Source organism: Perna viridis, chromosome 7, assembly GCF_037379345.1.
Source record: "Perna viridis isolate PV_CMFRI_1.1 ecotype Kerala chromosome 7, ASM3737934v1, whole genome shotgun sequence".
Taxonomy (NCBI): Eukaryota; Metazoa; Mollusca; class Bivalvia; order Mytilida; family Mytilidae; genus Perna; species Perna viridis.
Window position 1 is genome coordinate 21,453,194 of NC_142451.1, and position 17,683 is coordinate 21,470,876.

At 31.4% G+C, this 17,683-nt stretch overlaps 1 protein-coding gene across 1 annotated transcript in view; it reads left to right on the plus strand.

Moving 5' to 3' along the window:
• LOC148611775 (uncharacterized) overlaps positions 1–17,683 on the plus strand; it is a 94,474-nt gene that overhangs the window by 47,747 nt on the left and 29,044 nt on the right. The window contains 14 exon segments of the mRNA XM_088595324.1: positions 2,593–2,718; positions 3,369–3,500; positions 3,838–3,954; positions 4,584–4,850; positions 5,237–5,368; positions 6,075–6,200; positions 6,981–7,106; positions 7,589–7,720; positions 8,378–8,635; positions 8,997–9,110; positions 9,565–9,690; positions 10,267–10,401; positions 11,666–11,785; positions 13,496–13,747. Coding sequence (XP_088451450.1) covers positions 2,593–2,718; positions 3,369–3,500; positions 3,838–3,954; positions 4,584–4,850; positions 5,237–5,368; positions 6,075–6,200; positions 6,981–7,106; positions 7,589–7,720; positions 8,378–8,635; positions 8,997–9,110; positions 9,565–9,690; positions 10,267–10,401; positions 11,666–11,785; positions 13,496–13,747 — 2,163 coding nt within the window.

Sequence of the window (17,683 nt, forward strand, 5' to 3'; positions counted from 1 at the left end):
TTATATTAAACATAATGATATATCTATTCTCTATACTCAAAATTTATCTAAATAAATCAAAATCAACTCAATAGGATTTACCTAGACCCTTAATAGAAACTTCCCACTGAGTATGTTCAATGAGTTACTCAGTACAACATTTAGGAGACTGGTAGACAGGATGTTTATACACTAATAAAACCACACAGACTTTGATTAATAAGGGTTGACAATTTTATTATGTCCAACATTGGAAAATTGTCGTTAGTAATTTGCAAAATTTGTTGGTCGTTTCTGGATCCATGATCTCAACCCTTAATAGAAACTTCTCACTGAGTATGTTTAACTAGTTACTCAGTACAACATTTATTGAAACAAAATGAGCAAAATATCATATGTAACTCTATTTTTACATAATCCTTATAAAACACAATTACCTTAATGGTATCTAGACAATTTCTATCCCCTATCGTGAGACTCTCACCAAAAGACTACTTAATACTTAATACTACTTCTTTTTACAAGTATCCTTAATACAACACAATAAACATTATATTGCAATTTAGACGATGTTGACCGCTATGCGAGACTTTCGTCTAAGCTCTGTGACTACCAGATCCATGAGAGAGCGAATTACAGATTGCAACAAGTTTTATATGCCCAGGTCACATGACTTAACCATATGACTGGATCAGTTATTTAATGCCAAGGGGGTATTTACAAATTGTTGACCATACCAAAGAATTGGTGTATTTTGCTGATAAAAGTGTCATATAATTTGTCTGGTTTTGAACACAATTGATAACAGTATAATTGACAGCTGACCATAAATCAATTTCATTACATAATTATATAAGATATTAACTTTCTCATGAGCCCAAGTATTTAATACTTAACTTTTCAAAATCCAAGTAGGTGAAAAATTGCCACTTCTACCCATACAAAAAACCTTAACCTCAAAAGAATATTACCTCAACCCACTGAAATCCCCAAATGTGAAAGAAAGCGATTCCTTATAGGGTACACACACTGTACACAATGTCTATTTATTATTGGAGGTCTTCATGCATCAGTCATATTGTCTAGCAAATATGCTTTATCTATCTCAAAACGACAAATATCAAGGGAAAGTTATGAATTAACACATTATCACACGTTTTAGCGCATAAATTGTATAGTTTTCATTTAAAATATCGCAGTTTTAACAAAATTTTGATTGCTATCATTATTTTGTAACATATAAGGTTTTCAGTAAGCAACTACAGTACCTGAACTGATCCATGCAACACAAATTGAGATTGGTTATTGATCACCAATCAGTTTCTGATCAGTAATTGATCCGTCACACTGATCCATTAAATCAGTGATCGCATCATGTGACCACTGTGTGGTCAATATGTTTTATGGATTCCAGTGTTTTCTTTGTAAATTTTACACATAATTACATAATACATCATCGAATATCGATCAGTCAGTGGTCATTGATCTGTCAAATCGTTGCGCGGATCATGTCAGGGACTGTACGATAAATGATTGACACACATATACCCACACTCTTTAAAAAATGTTAACCTTCCACATACAAATTGTTATTTTTCACGGGTATGGAGTAAAATTCTTTGGCCTAATTGGCCTGGAATAGGTTAAATCATGCATTGCCTTGGCTCATTAGGAAGCTATGATGCTACATAAATGTGTTTAAATATACAAAAAGTTATTTAAAATAGGGTATGCGAAAAAAATGCACTTGAAATAGGTGAAATACGATAGAAAATATGAAATTCCAAAACTTCCCTTTCTTTATAAAAACCCCTTGTACAAGTGTTGAAATCAATTATAGATAAAATACTAGTACCCAACATATCTTTTTCTACATGGATGTTATGCTAAAAATTAACATTTTTTGACAAAACCAAATAGAATTTATCAAGTAATTCATTTTTAATTGAAGCACAAATACTCTAGGGGTTTTGACATTGAAAATTTGCCATTTTGTTCATTTTTCTCTAAAATCCTAAGTGTTACCAAAACTTTTTTGGTACCATTTTAAAGCTGAAACATTATGCTACTTGATAATACCTATATGTATTTAGTTTCTTTACAACCATTGTCCCAGGAAAACTAAGATGCTTGAACAGTTGAGGCACAAAATTCTTGATATTTACTCAATGAGATACAAATAGAGACTTATACTGAGAAAGAATCCAAGAATATTTTAGTGCCAAATTGAGTGGGAGGTATAAAGATACCTGAAAATCAGTATGAAGTTGATGAGTAGGGGTGCACGGTGGACCCTACCAAGCCATGGACTAGAAATTATCACTGTCCATGTCTGTAAGTCAGTTAGCACAACTCTCAAACTGCTTTAAGAATTTTGATGATTCTCATTCAAAAAAGGGAGTGTTTTCTCTGTGTGTTTGATCATAGTATGTTTTTTGTTTTATCTAAAATGATACATTATTACAAATTCATTCTTTCAAAATCCAGTACTGGTACTTTACAGATTACAATAGTATATTTTGGGTAATCTCCTAGAAGTTCCAATTGTCTAAACATATCTTTACATTAATCTTTAAAATTTGTATGTCTATATTTTTATTAATATATTTACAGATATAGATGAGTGTACAGAGAGAACAAGTGGCTGTGATCAGAACTGTGCCAACACTAATGGGAGTTTTACATGTAGCTGTGTATTTGGTTTTGAATTGTTGCCTGATGGTAAAACATGTAACCAAAGTAAGTTGATAAGTGAATACATATACACGTTTTAAGACATTGCTTGGAAGTCATGTCTGTTCCATTGCTGGGTTATCACTCTGCTGGTATGTCACACTTTTAGTTTCAAGATAATTTAAAAAGAATCACTAAACCAAATCTGTAGTAAACTTAAAAAGAGTGCTTTGAATGTTGTGTGAATTGCATATACGAATTTCGTTACTGTCCCTACTCACATAAAAAATGGAATGCTTTGATATATTCTCACCAGTATAAGTTGCAGGTTTATGGAAATATTTTTAGGGGTTATAAGAGAGTCTGTCTATCTATCTATATGTGGTACTATTTTTATAAACTGTTCGATCGAATTTTATAAAGGCTGATGTTCTTTTTTGACCAGTCTGTCCATAACAAATTGTGTCTTGATTGTAATATTTTTGTCTTTTGGTGTAGGGCTGAATGCTTTTGAGACTTGGTGTAATGGAAGATCTGCTCAGAAAATAGAATGTATGTTGCATACCATTTTTGTTACATATAATGAGGGTACAAAATTCAAACAATGTGGCATATTTCATAGTTTTTTGAAATTTGATCATGAACTTTGGCCTCAAGGTCAAATTAAAGCATGACTGATCTTTGGTTATTCATCATTGTACTTATTTGTATTCTAGCCATAACTGATGTTTGCCAGTTACAGAATTTGACATGTTCCTATGGCTGTGATAACACTACTTCTACTGAGGGTACATGGAATTGTATTTGTAACAAGGGTTATCAAGTTGAAAATAATGGCAGCTGTAGCAGTAAGTTTGTTATAGCTATTATTGACTGTTATATGGTGTCTCAGGTAAATCTATAATTGGTTGAAAAAATGGAGGGTATATAATGATCATGCTGTCCATTATCCATGAAAATATAGACATAGTTTAGTTCACTTATTATTGTCATCCTTCCCAATTGCCTTCATTCAATAACTTTCTGAAGTTGGGTACACTCTGGATTCAACTGTTAAACTGATTTTAAATTAACTGTGCATACTTTATCCATATTAATATTGAAAAATGAAATATTTTGATTGCAATAGGATGAGACACTTCTTGCTGCCTGCGCTATAATAATGTAAAATTATGTTTACTTCAGATATCAATGAATGTGATCAGAATGTATGTACACAGAACTGTACTGATTCAGAAGGAAGTTATACATGTTCCTGTTTTACTGGGTACAAATTGACAGCTGATGGCACCACCTGTACAGGTATGGGAATTTATACTGATATATATTATTTTATTTTGAGCAAAAAATAATCCTGCAATGTTTTTTTAGTTATGATACATGTATACACAGTTGCTGCAAGTATCAAGTATACAACACTTTGGCTCTTCCTACTTCTCTATACCTATATATATATATATATATATATATATATATATATATATACATGTATGTGTGTGTGTGTGTGTGTGTGTGTGTGTGTTTTCCTTGCAAGTTTAGATTCACTATTGGAAGCCACCAATCGGGGAAATAGTAATTAATATTTTGTTAAGAAAATGACTAAGATTGCTGAACAAAGACAATGGCAGAACCTTGCATATCCCATTGTTTAAGTGTGACCAGTCAACGTGTAGTTGTTGTTTTTACGAATTCATAGAAAAGAAAGATTTGTTAGTCTTATTGATACTGATTTACATACCAGTAAAAGACATGTAATTTAAATGGTAATAGTGGCAATTCTGGTGTATTTCATTAAACAAAAAATGTATGTTAATAGTCTCTTTAAGAATATCTTACAAGATTTGTGTGGAGACTGTCTAATGCTATGATAAGTATAATTTACAATGTCCCTTCTGTTATAGGTATACAATATGCTTGTTTGTCTGTTATAGCTTGTGAAAGTCCTTATTATGGAGAAAACTGTGCTCAGACATGCTCCTGTGGACCTGGTGCCATACGATGTGATCCAAGTCGAGGTTGTGTTTGTAATAATGCCTGGACAGGACATAACTGTGATCAGGATGTTGATGAATGTACTACTTCACCTGGTATCTGTGGAAACGACAAGACTTGTACCAACACTAATGGTGGTTATGAATGTTCATGTACTAATGCTGGATATGAGAAAGTGTCAGATGATAACAAAGTGCCATGTTCTGGTAATATAGAATGCTATGTATGTCTAAGTAGTTTTTCAAAACTGTAAGATAGGAATTCCTAGTCTTAGTTCGGAATCTTTTGCTATAGGTTAGAACTAAGTGTAAACATTGTAACTCTAAAGATCCAGGATGTGTTGTTAAATAATAGTTTATTTTGTTGGGATAAAAGATTTTGTTGTGTAATTCATGGATATTAAACTTTTTGTTAGAATTTTACTGTAAGTTATTGTTTTTTGCATTAAAATATGTTGGTTATCAGGGATTAGAACAAATGCAAATTCTACTAGTTGTACCTTAAATGTTCATTGAAAAACCTGACAGTAAGAGAGAACACTGGTAGAGAAATAATCGGACATGTTGATATATGCTGTGTTTGTTTACTTCAGATATAAATGAATGCAATAGTCCTACTTCAAACAACTGTTCTACAACTACATCTACTTGTAGCAACACTGGAGGTGGATATACATGTAGATGTAACACTGGATACCAACAAAAAAATTCATATGAATGTGAAGGTAAACTTACAATTTTTGAACACTCCTGGGATTTCTCGAACACAATTCAAAGTACCAAACTTTTATCCTATGTAATCAACCTAAATAACATTGGATTACTCAAACACTCGAACTGACTAGTCAGTTTGTTTGGTAATATAAATCTTAGAGAATAACCCTGGCTGACTCGAATTTGTCAACGACATGTTGATTAAAGGTGTGAAAAACTGAAACCATATCAATAATCAAAGTGTCATTTTAGTTAATCGTAGGTAATATTTATGTAATGATTAATTAGTTAGTTTTAAAGTAACAGTACTGATTGAAATTCGAGAATGTTGGCATGATGAAAGCATGAAAGAAAATTTAATGTCAACAAACTACTGACCAGAGAACTTGAACTCAGAAAGTTTTTAAAAGCAAACCCAGCATTTTAATGCCAACAAATCAACATATCCTTTCAAAAGCAAATAAAAAATATCCAACTAGTTGGACTTGGACCGGCAAAGAAAAAAATCCGGAAATCTATGAACTTCAATTTCTCGAATTCCCGATAACCTGAACACATTACAATGGTCCCTTTGAGTTTGAGCTACCGAAGTTTGACTGTTGTTAGTGTATTACTATTGTTTGTTTTGGTCCTGGAAATAATTACAGGTGATGATTATATCATCATACAGATAGGGTAGAAGGAAAAAATAGTTTATATTAATGATTTTATTTTAAGATGTGAACGAGTGTACAACTGGAACTCACAACTGTCAACAAGAATGTGTCAATACAGTAGGAAGCTTCAACTGTAAATGTTTCTTTGGGTTTGAACTCAATGCTGATCGAAGAACATGTACTAAAGGTAAATATGAAGTGGAATTTTCTTCCTCAGAACCTTTTTACACCAGTTTGTTGCATCAGTTGGACTTAAAAATACGATGTCTGTGTGTACATTTATATATGTCTGTTACACCTCGTGAGTATTCTTGTGCCAACATTTCTTTACAGCTATTGTCACTCTCTGAGAAATGAAAAAAAAAAATTATTTCCTCCTAATATTATGAGTTATCTACCTTGGAAATTTAATATGAAATGTTTTTGTGAGCACTTGAATTACCAATTACCTGAATATTGTGCCCTCACTCAATAAGTTGGTGGTATATTAGAATCACCCTTCCTGTATATCTGTCCTTACATCCATCCAAATTTGCTGCAATGATTTCAGCTACCAAAAGATTTAATTCAAATTTGGTGTATGGCTTTATATAGATGGGGAATAGATTCAAAGTTATTTTTGGTGCTGTTCAATATAAACTTCCTGTTTCATTGGACTTTACCATTTCCAGTATATTGATTGATAGAGAAAATTTTTGTCAAAAAAAAAAACTTGGCTTCCAATATTTGGATTGATTTCATATTTGGTTTGTTGCTTCATGTAGATGGGGCATATGTTGTACATGATTTTGGTTGCTCTCTGATTTCAACTTTCTGTACAAGTGGGAGCATGCCTATCACATCAATGCATGCAATTTCATGTTTGGTTCTAATGCAACAAGGTATATAATGCCATAAACATATGAGATAAGATTTCTCTTACATTGATTTGTTTATCTAATATATTCCTTTATTTATTGAATTGTAGTTTCTAATCCTTGCGCCAGTTTTGGTAACTTGACCTGTAGTTATGCTTGTAAACTCAATGGTAATTCTGCTGAGTGTTATTGTGAGGCAGGATACCAGTTACAGGAGGATGGACAAACTTGTAAAGGTATAAGATTACCTATTTTTTTAATTTTGACTTCAAGGTATCCTCATTATCCTGACAAGGAACCTCAATTACATGCTGCTATTACTTCATTGAGATTTTGAATAAACACCTCATAGACAGAATGAAACTAACATAAAATCATTTATTTTAATACAAAAACTGAAGCAAAATAAGTAGATGTACAAATGATTGTAAAAGTCATAAAAGCCAGATGTCATAATTTTAAAGAAAATAAATGACTCAAAATATATTGCTTGTTAACCCTGCAAACAATGTTTGTGTGGTATATAGGAATCTCTCTGTCTGTTCATTCATCCATGCATCAGTTGAAAATACAGCTACACCTACACATTTCAATGAATTTTTATGAAATTTTATAGAAAGGTTTGAACATTCTATGCATTCATGCTTGAAGGAATGTAATCATATATGGCAGCAGTTGCTCTTCTCTGAAATATTTCATCTTAAACCTTCCATTTCAGATATCAATGAATGTTCAGATGACAGCTCGAATCTTTGCTCTGACAAATCTACATGTACAAATAATGCTGGTAGTTTCAACTGTAGCTGTCCTGTGGGAAAATTCTTAGAAAATGATCAAAGAACTTGTACAAGTGAGTCCATTAAACATGACAAAATTATTTGATTTCTTTCAATTCAACTTAAAAGAAAACTGTGATACTTAAACTATTATGAAACAGGTTGTGGTTGATGAAAGTTATCTTGTTTTTATACAACCACAAAAACTTTATGGTCATGTAATGGTATGGTGCTGCTGTTGTCGTAAATACTTAGTTTCCTTGTGATAACTTAAATATTAGTAGGTCTATCTTATTTACAATGTTTCAGACCACAAAAGGAAGTGTGTACTAATTTTTGGGGTTGTAACCAAACCTGATTTTGAATAATAGGGAAGTATGTGCCCTGATCTTTTAATATCAGGTATTTTTATGCCCTGCAACTAAAAACAAATATTCAAAGTTTGAAAATTGTAATTTTTTTATTGACTCCTATCTTTGAAACTGATTGAATGTCATGCATTTTATTCCTTTTAATAGAAAAGTCAAGGAGAGGTTAAACACCATATCAGTAACTGGGTCAATAAATGACATGTTTAATAAAGATGATAGATGGTTCATTTTGTTCAGAGTATAATCACTCTATTCTGAAATCAAAGCTTTGTTCTATAAGGATGATATCCTTGCTTGTTAAATATGTATAAATTTTATGTTCCTATTGAGGAGAACTGAATGTGTTAATTTATGTTATAGTATGTGACCAGTTCCATTGGGGAGGTAACTGTGCCAATGACTGTGGCTGTGGTGCTGGAGCAGAGAAATGTGACCATGTGACAGGCTGTGTCTGTACATTTGGTTGGTAAGGAACCAAATGTGACGCTGACATAAACGAATGTAACAATTTAAATAATCCTTGTGATAAAGCAGTCAATGAGCAGTGTGTCAACACACCTGGCTCTTATGTATGTCAGTGTGTGACTGGTTATCAAAATGTTTCTGGTACATGTCAAGGTGAGAAAATCATTTACGACTTAGTCTTGTCATTTTCAGAAATAATAAAAGTCAGACGTAGGTTGTGCTGTCACAATACTTTCTTTGATAAAGTGATGACGATCATTTGAAAGTGACATTATTGAATGTAAAATTGGAAACATTCCATGTGAAACAACATCTAATGAGAAAAGTGTACATACACCTGGTTCTTATGTGTGCTAGTGCGTAACTGGTTCCCAATTTGAATCTGATACGTGTCAAGGTGGGTGAGAAGATCAGATAAACTAGACAGAAAAGCTAATTTTTGTATTTATTTAGAGCATGTCTTAATTTCTAACTTACAAGTCCAGTTATTAATGTCAATATTTCACTTGTACAGATATCAATGAGTGTTTGACTAACCCATGTGACCAGGAATGTACCAACGACCCAGGGAGTTTTACCTGTAGCTGTAGATCTGGATTTCAGTTGAATGCCAATCACAAATGTCAAGGTTTATAAAGATTTGATTTTGATAAGATAAATCAAAAGCCATGTATTCAAACTTCGACACTTCTAGCCTCACATTAACAGAGTGTCAGGTTTGGTTTAGTATATAGGTTATAGGGTTCTACAATTTTTTTTTTTTTGGGGGGGGGATGGGGAGTGATCAAAGAGATGAATTCTTACTTCAGAATTCAATTAACATTTTCTCCCCTAAATTACAAATAAAAAATAATTGCAATCTTTTATGTAAAATTCTTTGAATAGAATTTTTTTCAAGTCTTTAGTTTCCACTTCTTTGTTTATTTTTCTTCATAACATCTCATACTTTTTTGCTGCAATGAATTACTAAATATCCCACATGAAATAGTTGAAATGAGAAGATCTCCCATCTATCCGCTCTCTGAGGTTAACCGAATATAGTTAAAATTGTTGTAAAAATATTAAGTTTTTTTCTCTTCTAGATATAGATGAGTGTGACTCTACATTAAACAAGTGTTCACAGAACTGTCTCAATACTGTGGGGAGTTATAAGTGTTCCTGTAATGATGGTTACATACTCAGTCAGTCAGATCAAAGGACTTGTAATGGTTAGTAAATGTTTGTGTTAAACTTTGTGAAGAAATACATTTATTGTTAAAGGCCTCCTTAGGTAGATTATTAAAAAAAACGCCTAAAGCACAAGTCCTGAACTGTTCGAAAAACTCAAAAGGGATATAATCTGACTGATGGGTTTAACATGTTAAAATCTCGCAAGTGCAGCTCCTTTTAAACTGCGCAAATGACTTCAAGGAAATTTAGTAGGAAGGATAGTCATTATATGTAGATGTACATAAAGAAATATCATTTTTGTCAGAGGACTTAAATGGGAATAAAATGGACTTTTTATATGAAAATATTTAACTCCATTTGAAGCAGGGGTATTTTCTTATGAGCTTGCTCACTGTAGTTTTAGTTTTAAGTTTGGCATTAGTTGAATGATGGTCATAAATTGGGGAGTAATCAAATAAGTAGGTTGGGTATTGGAATCAAGTTGTCTATCTATCCGTCTGTCCGAATGTTGTGGCAATTTATCTCAAGTGCCAATGGATTGATATATTTCTACATAGCTACAGTAGATGGGGGATGACTTACTGAGGTAAAAATCTGTTTGTTTAATCTTGCAGTAAAGACAAAATGTTCCAATTTTAACTGTACATCACCTGGTACCTGTGCTGTAAGAGCTAATGGAGCAGAGTACTGTACATGTCCAACAGGGTACAGTTTGACAATGACAGATAATACAACTGGTCTTTGTGAAAGTAAGCAGCATCTGCATCTTTTAAACTGACTAATATTTTGCTTCTGTATGTCTTTGTGAAAGTAAGCTCATTGACTGATAGTTTGTTATTGTAATAAATAATGAGTTTGATCAATTTGTTAGTCCACATGACAACAGTTAAAAATATTACATTTTTAATCTAATCATTTTCAAAAATCGAGAAGTTACAAGACAGCATATTTTACCTTAATTGGAATTCATACCAATATTGTTTGTCTGTTTTTTACTGAAGTACATTACTTACTGAAGGATTGTTTCTAATTTTTTATCAGGTTATGCGAAAAACATACTTTGGGACAGTTTATGCTTCATGAAACACGAAGTACTTTAAAAAAGGCGTTAACAGTACCAAAGTTGGTCATGCGAGCATATATTGGTCAAATATTAAAAACAATCGTTATAAATTAATGTCTAATTGGTTAAAGTCAAAATTAGGATTTTGTCCCTTTATCAAAGTCTTATTTAATTTGCACGGACCAATAAACATTATTGACATTACAGTACCAATTTGGTTTACGAAAAAAAACCTGTCTTGCCTAGATGAGAAGTAAACCATCGAATCAAATTGTTCTCTGTTTAGTGCTCTTTACAATATGATATGGATCATTTATATTGAAGATCATCAATTGTCCATGCTTATATAATAAGCATCTGAAAAATCAAATCCCATAACTTGTTCAAATTTAACTAATTCAAACATTGGAATTAAACTACTGCTCTTGATCCAATTGTCATTGATGATATATTTTCGATGAAATTTATGTTCACATGCGATTCATCCTCTTGTGGTGTTAACTTGGCAAAATCATAATTGAAATTATAAATTTATTGTTAATGCATTTAATTTTAAATTACAAAGCTTATTCCATAACACACAGTGTGAAAACCTACAAAAAGTGGATCCATCTAATGTGAACAAAAATCATTTGAATCAAATGTGTATACGGCATAAAAACAAAACGTAACTGACATCCTGACATGGAATTGATTATTTATTGATCCCATATTTATAGGCATTTTGTAAATCAGAACTGCGATGTTTTAATGATTCATTCTTTTCTTGCTACATATGTTCATTAAATATGTAGCTTTAAACATACTCCTAATTTGTACAATATATAGGAGTTATCAAATGTCTTAATTAGTCACAGAAAGTTCTACCACTGGTTTTCAACTAGCATCATACGATTTAATAAAAAAACATTATTATATTAAAATCTAAATGCTGTCTTTTGTTACTTCAGATATCAATGAATGTGACAGTAATCCCTGTGAAGACAACTGTACTGATAAAACACCAGGATATGTATGTTCCTGTACAACCAATGGAACAACACTGGCTCCTGACCTGAAAACTTGCACTGGTGAGGAAAAAACACCATGGTTTTGTGTATATACCCCACCACACAAAATGACGACATATTTATCAATTATGGACTTTTAAGAAATCAATATGTCATATATGGACCTGTTCAGATTATATTGACTGAGGACCAAGTCTGAGGTCAATGTAATCTAACAGCTCCATATATATATGAAAGGAAAGGTTTATATCAGGGTCTAATTATTCATATTAATAGAAACAGTGTCAGTATACTTAAAAATAGAATCAAGGTTTATGTATGTGGAATATTCTTTGCATCCCTAGATCATAATAACCAATTAACAAAGTAACAAAGAAGGCTGTTACAGCATATTTAATTTTATGTGATACCCTTAAAAATTGCTTGTCCGATGTTCCAACTCTGTTTTCCCTGATAATTTTAAGACAATAACTTTGGAAATTACCAAAGGGTCTTTTTCAAACTTTGTGTAGTTGTTGAGTATATTATAAAATACAGATCAAGTTCAAATCTCAGTTTAATTGCACCCTGTCCCTCCCCCAACCCTGACCAATTCTTTTTTGATGAATTGGAGTTCTCTTTCTTTGAATATTAATATAACTGCCAAAACAAATCTTGGAAATGTAGTCCAGATAATGTTTAAATTTCATTTCCCTATCAAATTTTTTCTTGAGCTATGATATTTTTTTTGTTTTTGTTGTATGTAAATTAGTCTCACTTACCACTTCTGGGTCAAATGGGTAACCCTCTACATAGTATCAAAACACTCTGAATCTAGATCTATGCATTGTAGTTATATTATTTGTGTGTTTGCTTATCAAAAGCTGAGAATGTGCACTTCACATTGTAAATCATATTTGTAATTTACTACAAAAGTGTATGAATATTGATTACATGAGTGAGTAATTTGCCTCAATACATATGTACTATCACTTAGCAGAAAAGGTAAAAATATGGATTATAAGTATTTTTTATAAGTAAATTTTGTATTTCTATGATCATCGTACCATTTAGATAATGATTTTGGAAGCCATATTTACCAAGATTCGGAATGATATGCAACTTTAAGAGACATTGTCTACTGAATACACTGTGAAACTTTGAAATTTTTTTTAACATGTAAAGTAATAGAAATGTAAGCAGTGGTTAGTGAGACCTTATCTTTCTTATAATGCTAAAAAAAATTATTTTAACTTAAAATTTTTGGGTTTGGATAAACATTTGAATTTGAGTTTTGAATTTTTGTTACTATGTGATGAATTGTAATTAAGAATGTGACCATGGATATTAGATACAACACAATGTAGAGGGGTATCATTAAATGTCCCATTACATGCTCTATTTGTCCATTGTTCTTACTATCTGATGTTTGCAATCTGAGGCTACTGTAGTGATACTAAAATTATCAGCAGTTTCCAATGACAATGTTAGGTCAAATCAACTGTGATGCTAGTGATATTCAGAACAATGCCAGTTTTGAACGTATTGACAGAACATCAGACTCATTGTGAAATTTTATGCCTCAAATTAAAAAAAAAGCAAGCAAACAAACAATATTTAGTTGATATCATGGATTTTGATCACTTGTCCCTTTAAGGAAGCCATCTGGCTTGTTTTAACAATACAAATACTTCTTTAACACCTCAGTTCTCCAGTTTTATGAAATAGATAATTGTTGTAATATAAGAGAGTATCCTTACCAGAACATTGCTGCGGCTTCTTGTTTTCCAGCTTGTGACAGTGGTTACTGGGGACAGAACTGTGCTGAGAACTGTACCTGTGTAGAGGTCAATACAAAGACCTGTCATAAGAGTAATGGAACATGTGAATGTAAGACTGGCTGGAAGGGAGATAACTGTGAACAAGATGTCAATGAATGTAATAATAACCCATGTCAGAATAACTCATACTGTCAGAACACTAATGGATCATATGTCTGTGTCTGTGATCCTGGCTATATCAACTCAAATGATGTCTGTGTTGGTAAGTCTCAAATAGTCTTTAAGTTTACTGTGAGTAATATTGTTACTGTCAGAAATAGAGTTGGTCTTTCTTTGATTGAAAGACCATTATCCTGGACAATTATAAAGATTTAAACTTTATGTCATTTCATATGCATTTTAATTTCAAAAGATGACTGTCATTTAATCAAATATAGTTGAACTCTATTTCCTTAGGTTAACTACATTCCTTGCTGAATTCATTTTTATGTCTTTGTTTATTTTTCTGATAGGAAAAAATGGATATGTTGAAACGCAAAAAACGTAGACAAGTGTGTAACCTTAATCCAAAATAGTAAATACCTTCAGATCAGAGATCACCAAAAGGTCTTCAACAAGCATCAAAAGGCTTTTAAACATGATTTGATAAGGTTCGAAAATAAAAGTGAAAACATTCACAGTAACATATGTTGACTGAAGAGGATATTGTTATATATATGATTTTAGGAATATATAAAGAAATCAGCATCATGTTTGTTCTATTTTGATTTAGATGTTAACCTCAGGAACTTGTGGAAATTTTGTTTACATGATTTTTTATGAGTTCTAAACAGCAATTTTTACCCCATGCATAGGGGTAAACCTCCGCAAATTCTTAAGCGGTAGATTGCTATCTCAGAATCTTCTCTTAGAGGATATTTGCCAAGGTTTTGTTTTAATGAAATGTTTAACCATATATTCAATTTCACTGACACAATTTCTTGTGACATTCTCTTTACTAAAAGATGACACAATGTTTCCCTTGTATTACGATGATATAATAATGATCTTTATCACAGGTTCCAGGTCAATTAGTATCGGCCAGAATTTATTACAAATTCAAGCTGAAAATTCAATTAAGATGGAGGTAATTTCTGAAAGAGACTTCACACTTATGCCCCTTTAATGTGTCTAGACGTATATTTAGTGATGCTTATTTTGTATGTTTATATTTCTGTCAATTACGCTTATGGTTCCGGATGATAATTTAGGAAAATCTTTCCGAATCATTTTAAGTATTTAAAGATAACCATGAAATAACATATATCAGGGTTATTTCTACTGTGTCTAATTTTTGCTGTTTTTTTTTAATTTAAATCTTTTTTTTTTAAATCCAACATTTACAATGCAATTGATTCTGTATACAACATAAAATATGTCATCAATAATGTTGGTTGTTGTTGTAAAATAATATGTGTTGTACGTAAAAGTGAAAAGAGAAATTATAAAAAGAGATGAAAAAATGGATATAATGAATTTTGACTAGAAATTTTGTGTGAAACATAGCAACTAAGAAATTTATGAATTTAATATATTTGCACCTGAGGAAGGATCTATCAAGATAAAATCTCAAAACTATGCAAAAGTTGGTTAAATAATTTTACACAATCACTTTCCACAGCACGCATTCTCACTAAATTATACATACCCGGTATACTTCAGTTCATTTTTCAGGCCTGATTGTGAATCAAATCATTTTGTACAATAAGTGTAAAGTTTGACCTATAGTAATACATTGCTTTGTGGGTCACCTTTGCAAACATGATTTAAGATTCCCAGTAAGAAATTTACTTACTCCAGTTCACAGTTTTCGCTGAGTTTGCAGTAACATAAACAAACACTAAAATTTCAATTTTAAAAAAAGTTGGAGTATTTGATCTTTCAAAACGGAATCTATCAATAATCAGTGTTAAAATGTATAATCTCCCTTCCCCTAAGGTCTTTGTCTTAATAGAGTATATTTAACATCAAAAGGCAATTACTGGTTAAAATAAAAATTAAATTTACAACAAGAGGGACGATTTGTTGTTTCCAAATGATTATTTCCCTACCTTGACGGGGAGGTTCTGTTGGCTCCTTCACACAGTATATATATTTTTCAACTTGTTCAATATGCTCGTATTTGTAATAAGGTTTTACTTGATCTCTACTACCAGTAAATTGTTAAGGCTGGGTTTAATACCATAAAAAATTAGTTAAGACTTTTACTAAAAGACTTTAACTAAAATCTTTCATAAATATAAAAAAAAATAATGCTAAGTTTTGTTGTACTTATCATAATCTGATCAAAATAATGTAAATACAGAATCCTTTTAGTCTGGAAAAATATTTGAATAAACATATCTGTAACGGTTTTCTTCACTGTATTATTAATTAATCTTTGAATTATGTTTTGTTGGTTCTAATATTGACTGTCTTGTTAATAAATTAAATATTAATTAAATTTATTTCAAGTACCAATTTGAAAATAACGGCGGTCATTCCGTCAGTTTGTCCATTCTTTTACATTTTTTTCACTGTTTTCTCGGGTCCAAATGCATGAATTGACGTCAAATTTAGTGTATGGTTGCATATAGGTGGGGCAGATGTAGTAAGCACTTTGTGCTTGTCTTTGATTTCAACTTCGTGTTTCGTGGGACTTTACCATTTTTCACTTTATGAAAGAGTAATCAAAGGAACCAAGATTCTTGTGAAAATCAAAAGGGTGTAATCCATGGACAAAGACAAGACATGGAAAACAAATAAACACATCAAGATTTTCGTGAATATTCATTGATTGATTAAAGAGTTTTTCTTGCAAATATGTCCAGACCTTAAGGTTTAGCCAAATTATGACTGAATAAAAATGCTAGACTTAAAGAGATCTATCTTTGAATAATTTTTTGTGAATATCAATTTACTGAGTTATTGCCCTTTTTTTTTGCTTTATTTTGCAATTTTTTATGTTATAATTTTCAAATTTTCGGAAATTTTTTATACCAATGAAAACATGGCTGCTGTAACTAAAAATATAACATAGGGGTAAACAAAATAAATCTCCAAAACCATAAGCCAAGTATTCAGCATAATGAGATCTGTCAGTGTTCAAATTTTGGTGAATAACCATTGACGGATTTAGGTATTGCCTATTTTCATTTTTTTTTTCAATTTTCGATGTTATTATTTTCGAAAAACTATTGGACTGATTGGAACCAAACTTGGTATAATTGTTCCTTAGGGTATCTTGCACAAAATGTCTGCTGTTTTTTTCCAATTTAAAAATGGGGCGGTCATTGCTAAAAATAGAAAACAGGGGTCAAACAGTTGTTTTTGAAAAAAATATCTAAAAAAGTTTTAAATAAAAATAGCCTGATTCTGACAGAGGCCAATATGTTCAAAATAGTGAGATTGACCTGAACACCTTTGTCTGTGAAAATTGGTAAACCACTATTGGCGTTATTGCCCTTTTCTACATATTCTTTGCCTCTATATTTCTTATTTCAACTGAATTAAATCAAAAGATCATATTTTCCCACTCAAACTGCAAAAAAAAAAGGCTATACAAAAGTTTCCCAATAAAGTACATTTCAAGTTCAAATGTGGTTTAAGTTGCATTCACATAATTTATTCATCTTATTTTCTTAAGAAGTCTTGGAACCATTGCGTGAACTGTAACCTTTATAGTCACATGCATTCTTGGCTTGAACAAATCTTGTTGATTATACCATTGAGCCTAAACATATTGCCACTAAAGGTAATTCTAGAACATAAGAGGTTGTACTGAAAACTTTATTCTTCAGGATGAAGAGTTCTTCAAAAGTTTCTATTGGTTGCAGTTTTAATTTTTCTTTTCCAAAATGGATAGAAAGAAACTTTTATTTAATGAAATATTCCAATGATCAGGCCTACAAAAATTTCCATAGGAACAAAGTTATAGGGCACCTAGATTAAAATGATTGACCTTGAAAGGCAAAAAATTGATGTTATAACATTTTTAGACATTTCTTTTAAATAACAATTACGGATGCAGACTTTAAAGTGGACCCTAATTTTTCTTATTTTTCTTTGCAGCCTTAATTTTCCTTATTTGAGGTTCATAATCATAAAAAAAAATCCAAATTTTTCTGGATGAAATTTTTAATAAACTTGAAAGTAGAAATGATTGACATAATGTTAGTGT